The sequence below is a fragment of the Bubalus kerabau genome, chromosome 5 (assembly GCF_029407905.1).
Source record: "Bubalus kerabau isolate K-KA32 ecotype Philippines breed swamp buffalo chromosome 5, PCC_UOA_SB_1v2, whole genome shotgun sequence".
Classification (NCBI taxonomy): Eukaryota; Metazoa; Chordata; class Mammalia; order Artiodactyla; family Bovidae; genus Bubalus; species Bubalus kerabau.
The window spans coordinates 116,155,538-116,174,592 of record NC_073628.1 but is presented as its reverse complement, the minus strand read 5'-3'; the positions used below and the strand labels follow the sequence as shown (position 1 = coordinate 116,174,592).

Sequence of the window (19,055 nt, the reverse complement as noted above, 5' to 3'; positions counted from 1 at the left end):
AGAATAACATGGAAATTTACATTATCATATGTAAAACTGTCAGACAGACAACAGGAATTTGCTGTATGGCTCAGGAAACTCCAACAAGGACTCTATATCAACCTAGAGGTGTGGGATGGGGAGGGAGATGAGAAGGAGATTCAAAAGGGAGGGGATATATGCATACCTATGGCTGATTCATGTTGAGGTCTGACAGAAAACATCAAAATTCTGTAAAGCAATTATCCTTCAATAAAAAAATTAAAATTAAAAGAAAAAAATCTCTCCTAGCAGTCTCACATTGGAAGCATAAAGTGGCACTAACTTTCTGAAGAGCTATTCAGCAAAATGTATCCAAATTTTAAGCATGTTATACTCATTGTCCATTATCTTCCTTCTAGGATTTTCTCTTAAAAGAACCAGATCAATGTGTAAAGATGCATTTGTAAGGCTATTCAATGCCTTACAGTGTTTATTATGGAAAATGAAGCAGAAAAGAAAGAAAAAAGAAAGAATCTAAATGTCCACCAATGGGGAACTGGATAACAAATTACAATACATTCAAACAACAGAACACTAGGTAGCCACTGGGCTTCCCGGGTGGCACAGTGGTAAAGAATCTGTCTGCAATGCAGGAGATGCAGGTTCGCTCTCTGTGTTTGGAAGATCCCCTAGAGAAAGAAACGGCAGCCCACTACAGTATTCCTGCCTGGGAAATCCCATGGAAAGAGGAGCCTGGTGGGCTACAGTCCATGGTGTTGCAAAAAGATTCAGACTTAGGGACTAAACAACAAACAAGGAAGCCCTTACAAAGGGTCAACCATATTTACTAACAGAGAAAGGTTTCTGTAACCCATTGACAGGAAAAAAAAAATCACATGAAATGTGATCTCATACATATAACATTTTCTATTTACATATGCCTACTAACTGTCTAGAAGTATTCTCACTAAAAATGTTAACATTTTACATGCATTGAGATATCTATTCTTAAAAAAACAAAAACTACAAAACAAGCATTAGTATATGTGTGGAGAAACTGGAACCCTTGTACATTACTGGTGAGAATGTAAAATGTTATAGCTAAAATATAGAAATGACTTTTTATCCAGCAAGTCTACAGTTGGATATATACACAAAAGAACTGGAAGTAGGGACTCAAACAGTATTTGTACACCAATGTTCATGTCCATATTACTCACAATAGCTAAAATGATGAAACAACCAAGATACCCATAAACTGATCAAAGAATACACAAAATGTGGTATATCCATATAATGGGATATTATTCAGCCTTAAAAAGGGAGGACATTCTGATACATGCAACAATGTGGATGAAATTTGAAGATGCTATGCTAAATGAAATAAGCCAGACACAAAAAGAATATTGGACGATGCCACTTATATGAAGTACCTAGAGTAGTCAAAATTCAGCAACAGAAAGTAGAACGGTGGTTAGCAGCAGCTCAGGGAAGGGAAATTACTGTTTAATGGGTTCCAAGTTTCAGTATGGCAGGATGAAAAAGTTCTGGAGTTGGGTAATGATGATGGTTGTGGAACACAATGAACATGCTTATTAACAGTACTGAATTCAACACTTGAAAATGGTTAAAATGATAAGGTTTACATTATGTATATTTTATCACAGTAAAATAAAATAAAATCTAAAAAGACATTAACATTGGTTATCTCTAGGTGGAGGGAATACAGATGATTTTTCATTTTTAAATAGTTTTCTATATTTATACATTTGTCCTCCCCAGTCTTTTTTTAACTCAACAAGCAATTTTTTACTATTAGAAAAAATAATTGTGGAAGCAAAATCATTCCCTAGAGACCATCCTGTGAATCTAAGAGGCCTTTGCCTAATAACTGTTATCTACTCATCATTAGGCCTACTGAGCAAATTATAGCCAGTAGAACTGAGGGGACTGAAAGGTATTCTCAATTAGTCAAGAATGCCAAAGGGCCAGCTACTGTGGCAAGTACTGAGATGTACATATTATATATGTAGGCTTCAAAATTACCATAGAAAGCATTTATTATCATCTTCCCTTTGTAGATACAGAAATTTGACCATTATATTTAACAACACTCAGAAACATACAGGATACAAAGTTTTTAAAAAGCAGCTGCAAAGTATTATTTCATTAAAATGCATGTGGGAGTGTGCCTGGTTTTATGTACATATTGGAAAAATAGGCACCAAAAACATCAATAGTAGTTATCTCTGAGGAGAAGAATCAACAGTGGTTTATAATTGTTGTACAATTGTTTTTCTACAACTTCTAATATTTTACCATTGTTGATGTATTCCTTTCATAGTAAGCAAAAGATTTATAATGTTATATATCAAAAGGTATTATTGTAATGATAAATAAGTATGAAAGTCAATTATACTATTATCATAACGAAGTTATCTAACTTACGAAATCAAATCGTTAACTTTAGATCAGTCACAAAGCCACTGGTAAAGAGAAAAAGATCGTCACACAGATTCCACTTACATTCTATCTTTTCTTTTTTTCCTTTCTTCCCTTTAGAAGAAGAAGAAGAAGGAGATGATGCAGCAGACTGGGCCCCTGATGAGTGCTGGGAAGTAACATCCACAGAGGAGAGATCATAGGCAGACTTTCTGCTAGAATGATCCTCCTGAACGCCTAAACTGTGACTCCCAATACTGTCAAAGAATAAGTAACAGTGGTTAAAGAAAGAAAGAAAAAGTTTCAACTCACAGCTAAAACTATAGATATTTTAAAATCTATTTAGTCACAAAGAGAAAGAGAATATAACTATAATCAAAGATGCTTTCCACTTGTCTTGTTTTGTCAGTACCAGAAGCCTGCATTATTCCCTATGGTTCAATTTATTACTGAGAAAAGTCTTAGGCAGTTTTTTACTGAAGTGAAACCAATAAAAATGGGTAATTCGGACACATAAGAGAAAAAAATATAATGCTGGATACTGAAAAATGTGAGCTCAATTTCTATTCAAATTTATAATTTATTATTTTCCTTCTAACAATCTTATAGGGAATAATAATATGTTCTACTTCAACTCAGAAATAAAATATAATAAATCATATTGATTGGTGATACTAAATGTTACCACAATTAAATCCTTACACATCTTGATTAAAAAATAAACCTTTGCTTTGAAGTTCAAAATTTAAAACTACACTTCTGCTATAATCTTAATAATACTTATTTTCATTAATCCAGCTATATATAACTAATTTTTTGATTAATTTTTTTACAGGATCATTACTTTACAATAATGTGATGGTTTTTGCCATATATCAACATGAACAGGCATTAGAGACACACATGTTCCCTCCCTCTTGAATCCCTCCTTCTACTTTCCTCCCCATCCCACCCCTCTAGGCTGTTGCAGAGCACCGGCTTTGGGTTCTCTGCATCATACACTGAACTCCCACTGGCTATTTATTTTACATACGGTTAGGTATATGTTTCAATGCTATTCTCTCAAATCATCCCACTCTCCCCTTCTCCCACTTTGTCCAAAAGTCTGTTCTTTATGTCTGTGTGTCCTTTGCTGCCCTGCATGTAGGATCATCATTACTATCTTTCTAGATTTCATATATATGAGGACATAACTAATTTTTAAAAGATCATCCAATAATTTTATGTGCATTACAATTTGTAATGTGTGAAGAAAATTATACTGCATGTGAGTGACTACAGATTATTTTATATGGTAACAAAATTTAGGGAGGAAATTCTCTGGCAAAATCTGATTCACTTACTATATGACACTATACAAGTAACAACCTTAGGACTTCAGTTTCCTCTCTCAAGTATGAATAGTAACAAAAATGTTTATCATATCAGGCTATTAGAAGAATGAGTTCATACAGGGAAAGCCCGATCAGTCCTCTTAGTAACTTACACATTAAAGTGAAAGTGTTGGTTGTTCAGTTGTGTCCAACTCTTTATGACCCAAAGGACTGTAGCCCACCAGGCTGCTCTGACCATGGGATTCTCCAGGCAAGAATACTGGAGTGGGTTGCCATTTCCTTCTCCAGGGGATCTTCCCCATCCACGGGTCAAACCCTGGTCTCCCGCATTGCAGGCAGATTCTTTACTGACTGAGCCACCAGGGAAGTCCCTTGTACATTAACTGCTCAATAAATATTAACATTATAATATCGCTACTATTCAAAGATTTGCAAAGTTTTTGATGCTATTCCAATTATAAAAAAATTTACTGATTACTTAGGATCATGTGGTGCTGGAGAAGACTCTTGAGAGTCCCTTGGACTGCAAGGAAATGAAACCAGTCCATCCTAAAGGAAATCAGTCCTGAATATTCATTGGAAGGACTGAAGCTGAAGGTGAAGCTCCAATCCTTTGGCCACGTGATGTGAAGAAATGACTCATTTGAAAAGACCCTGATGCTGGGAAAGATTGAAGGCGGGAAGAGAAGGAAATGACAGAGGATGAGGTGGGTTGGATGGCATCACCGACTCAATGGACATGAATTTGAGTTAACTCTGGGAGTTGATGATGGACAGGAAAGCCTGGCATGCTGCAGTCCATGGGGTCGCAAAGAGTCAGACATTACTGAGCGACTGAACTGAATAGGATCATGGAGCCAAGTGTTTAGCTAGTCATCTTCAACTCTATTACAGAAAACCATTTCTTAATCATCTCACATTAACACACCATGGGATAATTTTCCCAATACTAACCTCGACCGGGGATTCACAGATTGATTTAACAATCTATATTTTGTTTATTATGTGCCAGACTCATTCCAAGTACTTTGTATTTCACTGAACATTCATAACACTTTAACAGAGAAGAAAACTGAAGCACAGGGAGATAAACAACATGCCCAAAGACAAACTAGTAGAGTCAGTATTTAAACCCACATGGTCTGGATCCAGAGCCCATGCTCTTAATAACTACTAGGCTATGCAGCTTCTACATGTATCTTCAAACAAGCAAAATTTGACTTATATCCAGACCTCAGTTCTCATTTGTACATTTGTCTCACTCTTCAGATTTTATTCCATACTGTTAACACAGTCTTACTTGGGTTCAAGAGCTGACTTTCTTTCTGTCAAAGTCCCACTCCCTGCAGAGGAGACAAAATCATCTTCATAGGAAACGCTGCTTAAAGGGCTTGTGATGGCATTCAAAGGCCGTGATGCTGATGTTCCTCTTTCCAACCTGTCTTCAAATTCTGTCAAAAGTAGTAATTGAAATGTGTTTTAAAATAAAAATTTTAAAAACTACAAGCAAAGCATTCCACAACCTGGGGATTAACAACATGGATTTAGGAATATTTTAGTTTTCTTTTATTAGCTCTTCTTTTCAAGTTATCTTTATATCTGATAATACATTTTTAACTTTTTATTTGGGAAATTTTCAAACATATATGACAGTAGAGAGTCATATAATGAAACTAATGCATCCATTATTCAGCTTTAACAAATAACAACACAAACTTCATATTCCCTCCATCTGTAATTCTCCTCAAATATTACTTTGAAACAAATCCCAGATAACATCTCAACTCTAAATATTTCAGTATAACTATAATATCTTAATGAAAATCTAATAGAAGGATTTAAAAACAAATCCAACCTTCTTGTGGAAAAAAAATTGAGGGGGTTGATTTACAAGCACTTTGCTTTAATCAAAAGAACTTTAATATTCAAAGAACTTGAAAATGACCACTTATAGAAATAAGTGTTAAACAAAAGAGATAAACAGGCACATATAGGTCTGCACAAGATCAAATGAAATAGCTAACTATGAATTCTAGGCAAATGTAATGGGAAACCCAATTAAGCATAAGATGAAAAGATGAAATCAATTCATCTGTCAGATAAATCTTTCACTATGTAGAATGGAAATGAAAAAAAAAAAAAAACCCCAGAGTATCCATAGCCTATTTCAGGCTCAGCCTCACTCACTCTCCAACCTGGGAATTCTAAGGTGATATTAGCATAAGATGGGTAGAATCCACCTATGGTAGGAAGGACAAAGAAAGGAACTTGAAGGAATTGAGTCTGCCACACAAAAGGAAATGCTGCATTGCAGGATCTCAGGGATCACAAGGGTACCTTAAAAGTTATTATTTTAGGACCCAAATATACAGCTACATTACTGTTCAAAGTCTGTTTTTAGCATTCGTTTAGACAAACAATAACAAATTTGCTTCCATATTAGAAATGTTACTACAGCTGCCCCTCTCAATTCTTGACCATTATATTCCCAAAGGTCTGTTTGTTATGAGTCACACACAAATCACCATTTTAAGAAATACATATATTTTCTATCTAAATATGTAACTCTGGCCAGAGTAACCCGAGTATACACTTGATAATATACCAATCTTGAACATCATCTAAGAACTTCTCTAAATCAGACCAAAATTTCCATAACCATCAATCAACTACTGTTTTAATCACAACAGCTAAAAAATAAAATTTTAAAGATTAAATTACAATACTCTAGTTGAAGCTTGCAGATAATTGAGATTAATTTAGATAATAATATATCTCTACTACCCTTATAATGAATGATGAAAATCTGTAGTTAAGTATTATCTTGTACAGGATTGCAAAATAATTTATCCTAAGATAACATACTAGAGAAGGAAATGGCAACCCACTCCAGTACTCTTGCCTGGAAAATCCCATGGACGGAAAAGCCTGGTAGGCTGCAGTCCATGGGGTCGCTAAGAGTTGGATATGACCTCACTTTCACTTTTCACTTTCATGCATTGGAGGAAATGGCATCCCACTCCAGTGTTCTTGCCTGGAGAATCCCAGAGATGGGGGAGCCCGGTGGGCTGCCGTCTATGAGGTCACACAGAGTCAGACACGACTGAAGCAACTTAGCAGCAGTAGCAGCAGCAAGATAACATACAAATATTACAAGGGTTACTATTTTTCTCACCTTTTCCGTATAACTTATATGATTTTGTAAAAATATTAATGACACTATGTGGACTTCCCTTTGCCAATTCTTCCCATGGTCCTTTGGTTTGTGTACCACCTATAGGCCCAAAGAGTGGTAAGAATTTTTCAGCTTCCTTCTGAAACTCTTTGATGGGTTCATAAGCATTTCTTTCTCCAGCACAAAATTCCTTTTCTTTCAAGATCTCTGTTAACTTCAAAGGGGACTGTTCATCTCGATGTCCTTCTTCTTCAGAGAGACTGCCCTCACTAAGAAGAGGCCCTTCACTGACGGAATCTATGCTGGAACCAAGAGACATCTTGGCTTTGTCTTGAGAACAAACTTGCATATCAGAGCCAGAAGAGTCGGTCTGCCTCTTACACAACTGCGCTAGCAGCCCTTCTGGTTTGGGTCCAGGAGATCTCATTCTGAGGTTTGATATGGCACTATGAGGTCTTATCATTTCAGGAAGCTTTTTAAATTCACTGAGGTTGCCTACACCAGGAAGATCATCATCAAAAGTTGCATGAGATACACAGGTTCCCAGCATCTTTTGAATTCGAGCAGAGAAAACATCTTCTGCATCCTCTTTCACAGGTGGACTTATAGCCTTGGTCCAATGTCCATCTTCTTGTGGTGTTCGCTGCACATCACACTCAGTGTTCCATACTGACCCATAGTTAATGTTAGCCCCAGCTAATTTTCTGGCTTCACTTTCAATCCTGCTGGATAAAGAAGCAGCTGTTGCTTTCAAGGCTTCAATACGATCCAGTTTACTTTTATATTGGCTAGCACTAGATTTTAACAAGGCATCTGGATGAGCAGTTGGTGAGGTCAGATATGGTTGAGGTGTAAAAGTTAACGGCCCCGAAGCCATATTATGATTCTTCCTCGTTGGTAAAATGGATTCTAAATCCTTATGCAAAATTCCTACATGCTCTAGATTCAAGAGATGGGAAAGTAAATTTCCAGCTGTCCCAACAAGAGGCTGTGGTTGAGGATGGTGGAGTCGTGGACTTAGTCTGTCAGGCTGCATCCATGAAGGATCCATCAAGTCCTTTCTGGAAATGAAAGTTACAATATGTTACCACAGGACCTCATAACTAAACCATCCTTTTCTTTTTTAAAGTTTTGCATTTGCTGATTATAAGACTAATGCATAGCCACTGCAAAAAAAAAAAAAAAAGATGAGGACAACAACAGCAAAGGATGAAAAGAATAAAGATCACTCATAGCTAACCAATGAGAGGAAGGCTATCACTAGTTCATTTAGAATTATATCTTTCCAAACCCTTTTCTACATGTATGTTGTGTTTGGTGGTGTTACTTTCACAAAAATGAGATTTTATCATACATATTGTTTTGCATACAGCTTTCTTCACTATGACGTTTTTTTTTAAACTAAGTCATATTTTTAAAACAATTAAAGAGAAGGCCTTATAACCCTTAAAACTCTATGGACAAAATTTTTCACAACATTGGCTCTATCTTTCCCTTTAAAAATAATGTTTCATAAAAGAGAAACGCTTAAGATTATAGGCATAATATTACTCTAATCAACATATATTTAGTAAGCATCCAACAGTTAGGTTTTAACATTGTGCATTCTAAAGAAATGAGATGAATACAAACTAGTTCTCAGAAATAACTGATAGCCCATCCACAGAGGCTAGAAACAGAACAAAGATGTCCTAGATGACATTATATAATTCACTTATGTTTCCAGACTATGGATACCTCCCTGTATATTAAGGAATACCATACACAAAGATTAAAGGCTGGTGTTAACTATTAAGAAGATCTTTAGGGGAGAAAAAAAAAAATGAGGTTTCGTCCTTGGCCTTATCCATTATTTTTGGATGATGACATGAAGGTGTGCTTATCAAATCTGTAGATGACAGAAAGCTAGGAGGCATGGTTAACCCAACATATAATCAAATTATGATTCAAAGGTATTTAGACAGGCTGCAACCTCAGACCAATCAAATATGAATAAATATGAAGTCCTACCAATTAAGTTAAAAAAAAACCATCTGGAAGAGAGTAACCAGGGAAAGGAAATGAAAAGCATGTCATGCACAGTTTGGTTGAAGGTTATGTTGTAGCAGTCTTTCATATTAAAGGACTGCTATGAAAGTGAAGTAAAGGAAGACTAGTGAATGGATTCTATGCCACAGAATATAGACTATTACAAATGCAAGGTGTGAAGTTATTAGTGCCCAAACTAAACTAGTAATGGTAGTAATGGAAATACTAAAAGCAAGTTACAAATAAAAAGGTACTGCTGAATATAAAGGATCTTTATATTCAAGTGTTTAGAATGCTAATTTTAACGGTAGAAGAACAGCCGTACACAAAAATGGAAATAAACTTGATCCAATTAAGACCTAATCCTTCAGTTTCAAAAGAATTAACAGGGATGACAGACTAATAAACAGCTAAACATGATGCCATTAAGTACTAATACGAAAATATATAAAGTTCAATGAAATTCCCTGGTGGCTCAGACGGTAGAGTCTGCCTGCAATGCGGAGACCAGGGTTCAATCCCTGGGTCAGGAAGATCCTCTGGAGAAGGATATGGTAATCCACTCCAGTATTCTTGCCTGGAAAATCTCATGGATGGAGAAGCCTGGCAGGCTACAGCCCACAGGGTCACAGAGTTGGACATGACTGAGCAACTTCACTTATAATAAAAGTTCAATAGGGTATGCTTTCCTGGTGGCTCAGCTGGTAAAGAATCTGCCTGCCATGTTGGAGATCTGGGTTCCATCCCTGGGTTGGGAAGATCCCCTGGAGAAGGGAACAGCTACCCACTCCAGTATTCTGGCCTGGAGAATTCCACGGACTGTATAGTCCATGGGGTCACAAGAGTCAGATATAACTGAGCAACTTTCACTTTCAATGCAGAATGGTGGAACAAGAAGGGAAAGGAAAAGAAATGCTGTGCTTTTAAGCAAAAAGAAACCAAGAGACTCAATGCACCTGAGTCTGAGCAAACTCCAGGAGATAGTGAAAGACAGGGAAGCCTGGCATGCTATAGTCCACAGGGTCACAAAGAGTTGGACACAACGTAGCAACTGAATAACAACAACTGAGAGAACTCAAAGAATTTACAAGGGTTAAATGCAAAGTACTTAGATCAGTGTCCGAAATGTAACAAACAATAAATGTTAGCTATTTTTATCAAAATTATTATTCTCTTGGTGGAGGGTGGTCATGGGGGTCAGCAAGGGGTGAGAGGGTCATATGTACATTAACCCCAAACCAGTGACTTGATTTTTATTTGTGCATTCCCAAAAAAGAATTTTAAAATCTTTCTCTTCCAAAAATGATTATTTCAAAGCATAATTTATAATCATGTAGTCTGAAGATCACCTTAACTTTCATGGACAAATAGGTTTGTTTGTTTACTTTACTGCAAACAATACAGCCCAAGGGGGAAAAAAAAACTTTTTTCTTAATTTAAGGTAAAATAGCCCTCAGTCACCAATCTGAATTCAAATCAAATCCCCTCTTAGTCCTTGTTCATTTGTTCATATGTGTATCCAAATACAGCTTTTGAGAGGTAAGATATGTTGATGCAGGAGTTATATGAAGAAATTTTGAATAATAATAAATAAAGAAACACCTTTTCAAAAATATTTAACACAAATACTTAAAAATATTAATTCCACTGTGATTCACTTATCCAACAAACTTTTTTTCATGTGTTGAGGTCAGAGAAAGCAAGAGTACTTCCAACTGAAGGTGATCCCCAAGAGGAACTGCTATTTACACCAAATATTAAAGAACAGGGAAGAAATTAAACAGCAAAATAGGGCATGCACCATGTACAGATGTATAACCATGCTTAAGTGTCCATCAGAAGATATTAACCAATTTCTAGATAAACCTTTTGTTCTCACAGAAGGTCAATGAACAAAATTCACTGGGCATAAACCACTATAGTAAATATCACAGAAAGAAAGAATCTTAAGCATCTGTCATTCTCCCCTTTATACCTGGCAAGAGGCTGTGGAGGTTCTGACAGAGACATGTCACTACTGGAAGATGCGCTTGGGGGACGTTCTTGCACTTTGTTCTCTTTGTCAGATTCTCCAGATGGCTGATACCCTGGTCTGGTCTGTAAAAAAAGAGTATTTTTATCTGACTCCCATCATAAAGACACATTTATACATAAGACAAATATTAAGTCACTTCAACTTTACAAAGATCATGAAATGCAGGAGCTGTTTTCCTCTCAAATAAAACCAATTTAAATTAGTTTGTCTTAAAACCAACCATTACGGTTAACAGCAAAAATTACACCTGAAATCCAACAAGGGCACCTACAATTAATTTACTGTGTACTTTGGAGGAAATAATACTCTTTCTAATTCTCTTTTTCACCTAATCAGTGGAAATGCTAGCAGTACTTCCCCTTCTCGAAGTTGTGTTTACTGAAACTTAAGCCTGTAAAGCTTTTAAAATGGTAAGTGGCACACGGCATAGACTCAGATGTTATTTTTATTATCCTTAAAAACAAAATCAATACTCATAAAATTAGCATACTATAAGAGAATATTCTCTCATTTCAGCACAGATAACAAAACTAGGTTTTTCATTATTAACACAGTCTAACTTTGCTCAGTAATACAACAAAAACTAGGCAAGAATATAACTAACCAGAAATGAGACAAATCAACAATCACTCTAGGAAACTAACTGAGCACTTATTTTCAATTGTATTTATCAAATTACTCTGCATATAGAATAAACTTCATGAAAGGCCATCATTATTATAAATACTGTCTGAACATATGTCTGAATATTAGGAATGGTGAGTAATTTTTAAATATTACAGCAAGCAAGTTTTTCCTAACCATGAATTACCTCCCTTTCTAATTTTGTCAGTACCATTACCTGTGTTTCCTGCATAATATGTTGATGAGTTGGCTCTTCAAGCAATGACTTTTCTAGAAGCAATTTGGAGTAAGTTTCTTGCAGTCGCCTAGTTGCTGATGGCTCAGAAGGAGGCACATTTTTCACTTTAGTAAAGGCTTCTTTCTGTTTCCGGTAGAGCTCCTGTAATCGTTTGTTCTTCTGCTCAGTGGCCTCCTTTTGGGCCTTCTTCTCCTCATTCTGTTTCCTCTTCCTTTCTTCCTGCTGTCTAACAATGTACTGTCGTACCTCATCTGTATCATAGTGACGCTTTTTAGAAATAACAGGGGGATCTTCATTAGCTGTTATTTTGTCAGGTTTTCTTTTTATTGGGCTATGACTTCTAGGAGCTTGTATGGATGCTGATGACTTCTGATTCTGTAACTCTCCTGTCTCTTGTCTTGCAGTCTGAGCTGCTGAATCCAACTGGAGGTCATCAAGAATTCCACGAATTTCAACAGGTAAAAAGTCCTTATTTAAGGCAGCATTTTCCTCCTGTTTATTATCTGGAAGAGATGGAACTAATTTCTTTACATTATTTTCTGACCGAGCTCTACTTCTTGAACGTTCTGAGTTTCGTGGACGATGTCTATGTGAAACATCCAATCTAGGATCCGACTCTGCTCTTCCAATATGGCCCCCTGCAAAGTATGAAAATTCTATATTCATTTCTAAGATTTACTGCATTAAGGAGAAAATTAGGAAATTTCACTTTAACTCAAATATCTTAAAAAGTCTTATAAAGAACATAAGAAAAGAAAAACAGAGAATTCTGATACTCCATAGAAACGGTACTTCCTCAGCATTTTTTTAGTGCATCTTTTAATATTTCTGAAATAAGGACAATCTTGTTATTTATGTGAATATCTAACCATTAATAATTATCAATATCAACTATTAATAGAGAGATACTAGTTCTCTCCCATATGCATATTTAATGTTACTATTTATCTCTCTCCCCAAACCCTCAATCAGTTGTTAAAAAACTGATGTTAGGCTGCCACAACTCTCCAATGAATAACAGGAAAAAATTCAATATATAGAAAAACAATCATTTTATCAACTAAATGTTTGCTGATGTGGCTTAGTCTTAGACTGACAATGGTATGAGTTTATTTATAAGTCAGATAAAAAGAACAAATACAAAATATGTATTAACTTCTCTCTATCAAATAGCATTTCTTACTGAATCCATTTCAGAAGCTCAAATTGAGGCAATTTTTTTCAACTGAAAAGGAAAACTGGCTTGTAGGTATTTATATTTCATTTTCTAAAATTAGTGTTCATGAAAAAGTAACTAGTTATTTCAAATGGCACTCATGACATTTTAAAAGGAGAATGGACTTGAGTGTCAAACTAAAGAGTGCTGGATCTAGATCAAATTTTGTCACCCACTGACTGTATATCCTTGAGAAAACTCACTTCTCTCTCAGGGCCTGTTTCCTAATCTGTCAAACAAACAAACAAATCCAACCTTGTGCTTGTATCTACTTCTGCTTGTATCTATGGAGATAAGACACATTGGACTTAATCCTCTAAAGGTCCCTAATAGTCTAATAGGATTTGATTATATGATGCCTTGCTATTTATTCATAATGACAGATAAATATAATTACTATAACACAAACAAAATTCTTAATAAGGATCAACGTAACACCTATATATGGAAATTACCCATAGCCAAGCCCAACAGAACATTTCTTCTTTTTTAAGCTACATTCACAATTAAAAAGCAAAATTTTAAAGAGTATTCTTAAAAGAATATTTTCATCTCTCAAAGTACTTACACAAGCAACTTTTAATCACTTTGCTCAACAATTTAAATGATTAAGTAGTTTAACTAATGTAACTGCTCACCAGATTTAGTAGTTCTTTCTCTTCCACTTCTGTCACTTGATGCTGCTCTTCGCTCTTTTTGCTCTATTCTAGGTGCAGGACCAAGAATTTTCTTTACTAATTTTTGTCCATCTCGCCAAGAAGATGTACTAATCAGATGACTGCTACCTAAAAAAGAAAAGATATATATATATATAAAACTTAAATTTTAGCTGTAAGAAGCACTTCTTACTTAACCATACAAGTACTTGTAATTAATCTTTTGCTTATCTTATGTCAAAGTCAAAATATTTACAACCTAATTTTATTTTTAAACTCAAGTCCCCCCAAATCAATTAATGGAGTCTGTTTAAATTTTTATTTACCCACACACCTCAAATACTAAGTGTAAAATGCTTTGAAAGTTAAGTACCAAATATTAATGAATTATGAAACTTTAAGAACCAGGGCACCAAATTCAACAATTTTGGCACAGAATAAAAATATGTCTTAACTATAAGTGTTTGGTTTTACCAAAATTAGCACAGTACCTGACACAGTAAAATGTATGTCTGCTGAATGAGCAAATGACTTAAGCGAAGCATAGAAAAAAACCTTAAGGAAACATGTAACAAAGAGTTAACAGTGACCACCTTTGAAGGGGATGGTTATTACAGAGAATTTAACATTGTATTTTATAGACATATAACACATTGCTACACATTACTTTTTAATGCATAAAACAATGACACTCAAAAAGCAAATATCATCAATGCTTTAAACTGCCATTATAGAAGTTCATAAAAATAAAAGTATATTCCAATAAATACAGCTGTTTACCAAGAGAAAAAATTTTCATTTATTAGCTTGAAACAGTAAAAAAAATTAAAATTAGACCATTATTTCAAAACAGACAGTGACTTAAAAAACAAAAAATACCATGAAAGACCATTTATAAAATAGAAACCATTTTAAAAAATCTGAAATAAATATGCAAAAGTATTTAAATACAAAGCAATATAAAAATGTAATAGAAATGAAAATAATGAAGTAATACTTTAAATCTAATTAAATTAGAAAAAATACTTTTACATTCTAGCCAAAGCTGGTAAAATTATAGTAAAAATCATTTTTACTATGCTTGTTGAAATATCAATGGATATAGTTTCCTTTTAAAAAATAGTATTACATGTCAAAGGGGTCATTTCCCTTGATCAAATAATCGAAGTAACAGAAATGTATCCAACAGAAAGAAAAAAAATAAATGACAATGTTCACTGTATTATCTTTATAATATCAGAAGTAACCTAAATATTGAATAGTAGATAAACTATGTTTCTATTAGGAGTACTGTGTGGCCATTTCCAATTACAATTTCTATAAGAAATAGCAGAAATATTCTTGTCCTAAGATGCTAAGAGAAAAAGATAAAATCTTATAATACAATGACTACAGTAATCTACTACTGATTTTAAAATTAAGAAAATACACAAAACTACTAGTCCTTTGTTTAAGTAAGAGCAGTGGTTTTTATCTGTTTTTTTTCTATTTTCCAAGCTTTCTGTGATACTACTTTGCATCTATAATTTTTAAAAATATTTAGAGTACCATTTAAAAGTTTAAATGAAAGTAGTTTTAATGAAAACGTCTATCATTAAAAAACATGAATTATAAATGTGTACTATTTACTTTAGAAAAGCTTTTGCACCTTGCTATTAACCTTAAAATGTTTATCTAAAATATTTAAACGGTTTTAAGTCTACTGTTCAATCTATTTATAAGATACTTCATGTGCTTAAGCAAAATGGGAGAACAGGTTTCTCTTCAATTTCAGCTTAATTTTCTGAATCAAGAGCAAGCAATCATGAATATGCTGGGTGGTTATTAATGTTGGCTTCCAAATATGCTGGGTGGTTATTTCTAAATTCTGGCTTTCTGGAATAGTCCCATGCGGTCATTGGTAGAAAAAGAACTTTTACTATAGATAAACTCTTAAAATAGCTTTAACTCAATAAAATGACTCTCTGTAGCAGTCACTGCCACAGTATACACATGGCAGAATTAGCCCACCACAAAACTGGATAAATACAATCCAAGATCAGTATTTACAAGTTATAGTGGTCCCAGTGCTTCCTTTCAAACTATGCCCCTCACAACAATATCACATGAAAAACACTCTTACATTTTTTTAATGTAAGATTTAGTTTACACCCAGGTAATTCCTGTTCCTATAAAATTTTATTTTTTTATTGGTATATAGCCAGGGTCCTTCTTGTATGGCATCTACAATTAACAATGGATGTCACAAAGTAAGTTATTTGGCATGTTTTTGATTAGTCTATGATCAGAAAAACAAGATCATGGCATCCAGTCCCATTACTTCATGGCAAATAGATGGGGAAACAATGGAACTAGTGGCAGACTTTATTTTTTTGGGCTCAAAAATCACTGCAGATGGTGACTGCAGCCATGAAATAAAAGACGCTTACTCCTTGGAAGGAAAGTTATGACCAACCTAGACAGCATATTAAAAAGCAGAGACATTACTTTACCAAAAAAGGTCCATCTAGTCAAGGCTATGGTTTTTCCAGTAGTCATGTATGGATGTGAGAGTTGGACCATAAAGAAAGCTGAGCGCCGAAAAATTGATGTTTCTGAACTGTGGTGTTGGAGAAGACTCTTTAGAGTCCCTTGGACTGCAAGGAGATCCAACAAGTCCATCCTAAAGAAAACCAGCCCTGAATATTCATTGGAAGGACTGATGTTGAAGCTGAAACTCCAATCCTTTGGCCACCTGATGTGAAGAGGTGACTCATTTGAAAAGATCCTGATGCTGGGAAAGATTGAGGGCAAGAGGAGAAGGGGTCAACAGAGGATGAGATGGTTGGATGGCATCACCCAATCAATGGACATGAGTTTGAGTTAACTCCAGGAGTTGGTGATGGACAGAGAGGCCTGGCATGCTTCAGTCCATGGGGTCACAAAGAGTCGGACATGACTGAGCAACTGAACTGAACTGATTAGTCTATGATCAGAAAAACAAGCACTTCGTCAGAAACCAGTGCCCCATCACTCTATTTTCATGTTTTTATAGGACTTTGTATGTTCCCTATTCAATTATTTGGGGGCTTCCCTGTGGTCTCAGACAGTGAAGAATCTGCCTCTAATGTGGGAGACTCAGGTTCAATCCCTGGGTCAGGAAGAACCTCCTGGAGAAGGGAATGGCAACCCACTCCAGTAATTCTTGCCTGAAGAATCCCATGGACAGAGGAGCCTGGTGGGCTACAGTCCATGGGCTGGCAAAGAGTCAGACACGACGGAGCGACTAACACTTTCACTTTCACTTTATTCAATATTCATTACACTTTATTATAATACATATCTACTTTTTTCCTGACAAGATTCTAAGTTCCAGGAGAGAAGGAGCTATGTGCATCTTGCTTACCACTATATTGCCTAAGCTTAGAATATCCCAGTGCCTTAAATAAAGCAAATATATTTGCATAATGAATGTGTGAATTGTCTCCAACTGAAAGTGACAAGTTTCCAACTTTCTCCACTCCCTTGACCCAAATTACTCAATGACTTAAATATGACACACTAAACAGCCATTTTCAATATAGCTAGAAATAATAATTAGTAGTAGAGAAATTACACCTAACAATTGAGTGTTTACAATGTGTCAGGTACTATACTGAGTACTTTTGGTATTAACTATTTTAGTTCTCACAACAACCTATGAGAAAAGTAACTAGTGGTTTCCCATATACAAACAGGGAAACCAAAGGACACCAAAATTAACTCAATTACCAAAGAAATAAAGTTAGACATGACAGAACCAGTGTATAAATTCAGGCAATATAGATTAAGCCTAAAATGTTAATCACTACAAAGCCAGGGAATTCTCTTTCCCCCCATCTTGATTTATTCTGAGTCTAGTCCATTACTACCACAGACTGCCAGATTTTTCTTGTGCAATATTTATTCACTCATTAGAATAAGTGAAGAAACTTAGCTACAGGCATAAGCCATCCCTCTGTATATAAAAGTTCACTATATAAAAATCATTACCTTTAATCTGGTTAATTTCTATTAAAAAATAATGACAGAAAAAATGGGGGGGCACTGTTCAGTATCATGGTGAACATATTTCATGAGTATATACATATATGAAGACTTTTCAGACTACATATTCTAAATATGTCAATTAACCTCAAGAAAACACACATAAAATGATATATAAAACATACTGAATTTTTTTATGTGTCAAATAATAAGAACATTTATTTCTGAATAGATGCCATTTCACTAATATGTAATTTTAAGATGGGCCTAATATTGAGAAAACCAACCTGTTTTGCATTCTGAACTTGATAACTGTGCTACCTTTTGGACTTTTCGTACTGGCTTGACCACTTTCTTCTCTTTACTTTTTTCAGCTGGTTTTTCTTTCATAGAGTTATCATCTGAAAAACAGAAACATTTATAGCAAATATTATAATAAGTGGTATTGACCCACTCATCCTCCCCCCAGTATGAGAAACCTATATAGAATACATGGTTCAGGAAGGGAGAGAGAAACTTTCACTATTTCTTTGACTCAAAAGCTGCAATATCAAGTCCTCTTACAGAAAGGTCTAGAGATCACAATTACTCTACTGTTAGGTCTCAATTCTTTGTGTGTGTGTGTGTGTGTTTTTCAGGAAACCCTTGAGACACTCACCTGGTTTTCACAAACTGAAAGAAGCTACAATAATGCTTTCCAAGCTAGATCACAGCATTTACAGAATCTCAGAAGTAAGCACTTTCACAGATTCCTATTTCATTTAAAAATTCCCACTTAACTGAAATATCATGAACTTCTAGAATAAAACTGTATAAAATACTTAATATTCCTAAATTAGGCCCTTTTATGGATGTGAGAGTTGGACTGTAAAGAAGGCTGAGCGCCGAAGAATTGATGCTTTTGAACTGTGGTGTTGGAGAAGACTCTTGAGCGTCCCTTGGACTGCAAGGAGATCCAACCAGTCCATTCTGAAGGAGATCAGCCCTGGGATTTCTTTGGAAGGAATGATGCTGAAGCTGAAACTCCAGTACTTTGGCCACCTCATGCGAAGAGATGACTCATTGGAAAAGACTCTGATGCTGGGAGGGATTGGGGGCAGGAGGAGAAGGGGACGACAGAGGATGAGATGGCTGAATGGCATCACTGACTCGATGGACGTTGAGTCTGAGTGAACTCCGGGAGTTGGTGATGGACAGGGAGGCCTGGCGTGCTGCGATTCATGGGGTCGCAAAGAGTCGGACGCGACTGATCTGATCTGATCTGATGATTAGGCTAGTGAAATATGTCAAAGTATTTCACATATAAACTACTGCTCACTAATTTTTAAATTCCAATCTGCA

The 19,055-nt window shown here is 35.4% G+C and overlaps 1 protein-coding gene across 4 annotated transcripts in view; it reads right to left on the bottom strand.

Moving 5' to 3' along the window:
* Positions 1-19,055, bottom strand: part of CEP350 (centrosomal protein 350) — a 160,813-nt gene that overhangs the window by 95,066 nt on the left and 46,692 nt on the right. For all 4 annotated transcript variants that reach the window (XM_055582851.1, XM_055582854.1, XM_055582853.1 and 1 more), the window contains 7 exons: positions 18,002-18,115; positions 13,692-13,838; positions 11,817-12,475; positions 10,916-11,037; positions 6,913-7,973; positions 5,038-5,188; positions 2,488-2,660 (listed from right to left, as the gene is read on the bottom strand). In XM_055582851.1, the coding sequence (XP_055438826.1) occupies positions 2,488-2,660; positions 5,038-5,188; positions 6,913-7,973; positions 10,916-11,037; positions 11,817-12,475; positions 13,692-13,838; positions 18,002-18,115 (2,427 nt within the window). The remainder of the gene's footprint in view (positions 1-2,487; positions 2,661-5,037; positions 5,189-6,912; positions 7,974-10,915; positions 11,038-11,816; positions 12,476-13,691; positions 13,839-18,001; positions 18,116-19,055) is intronic.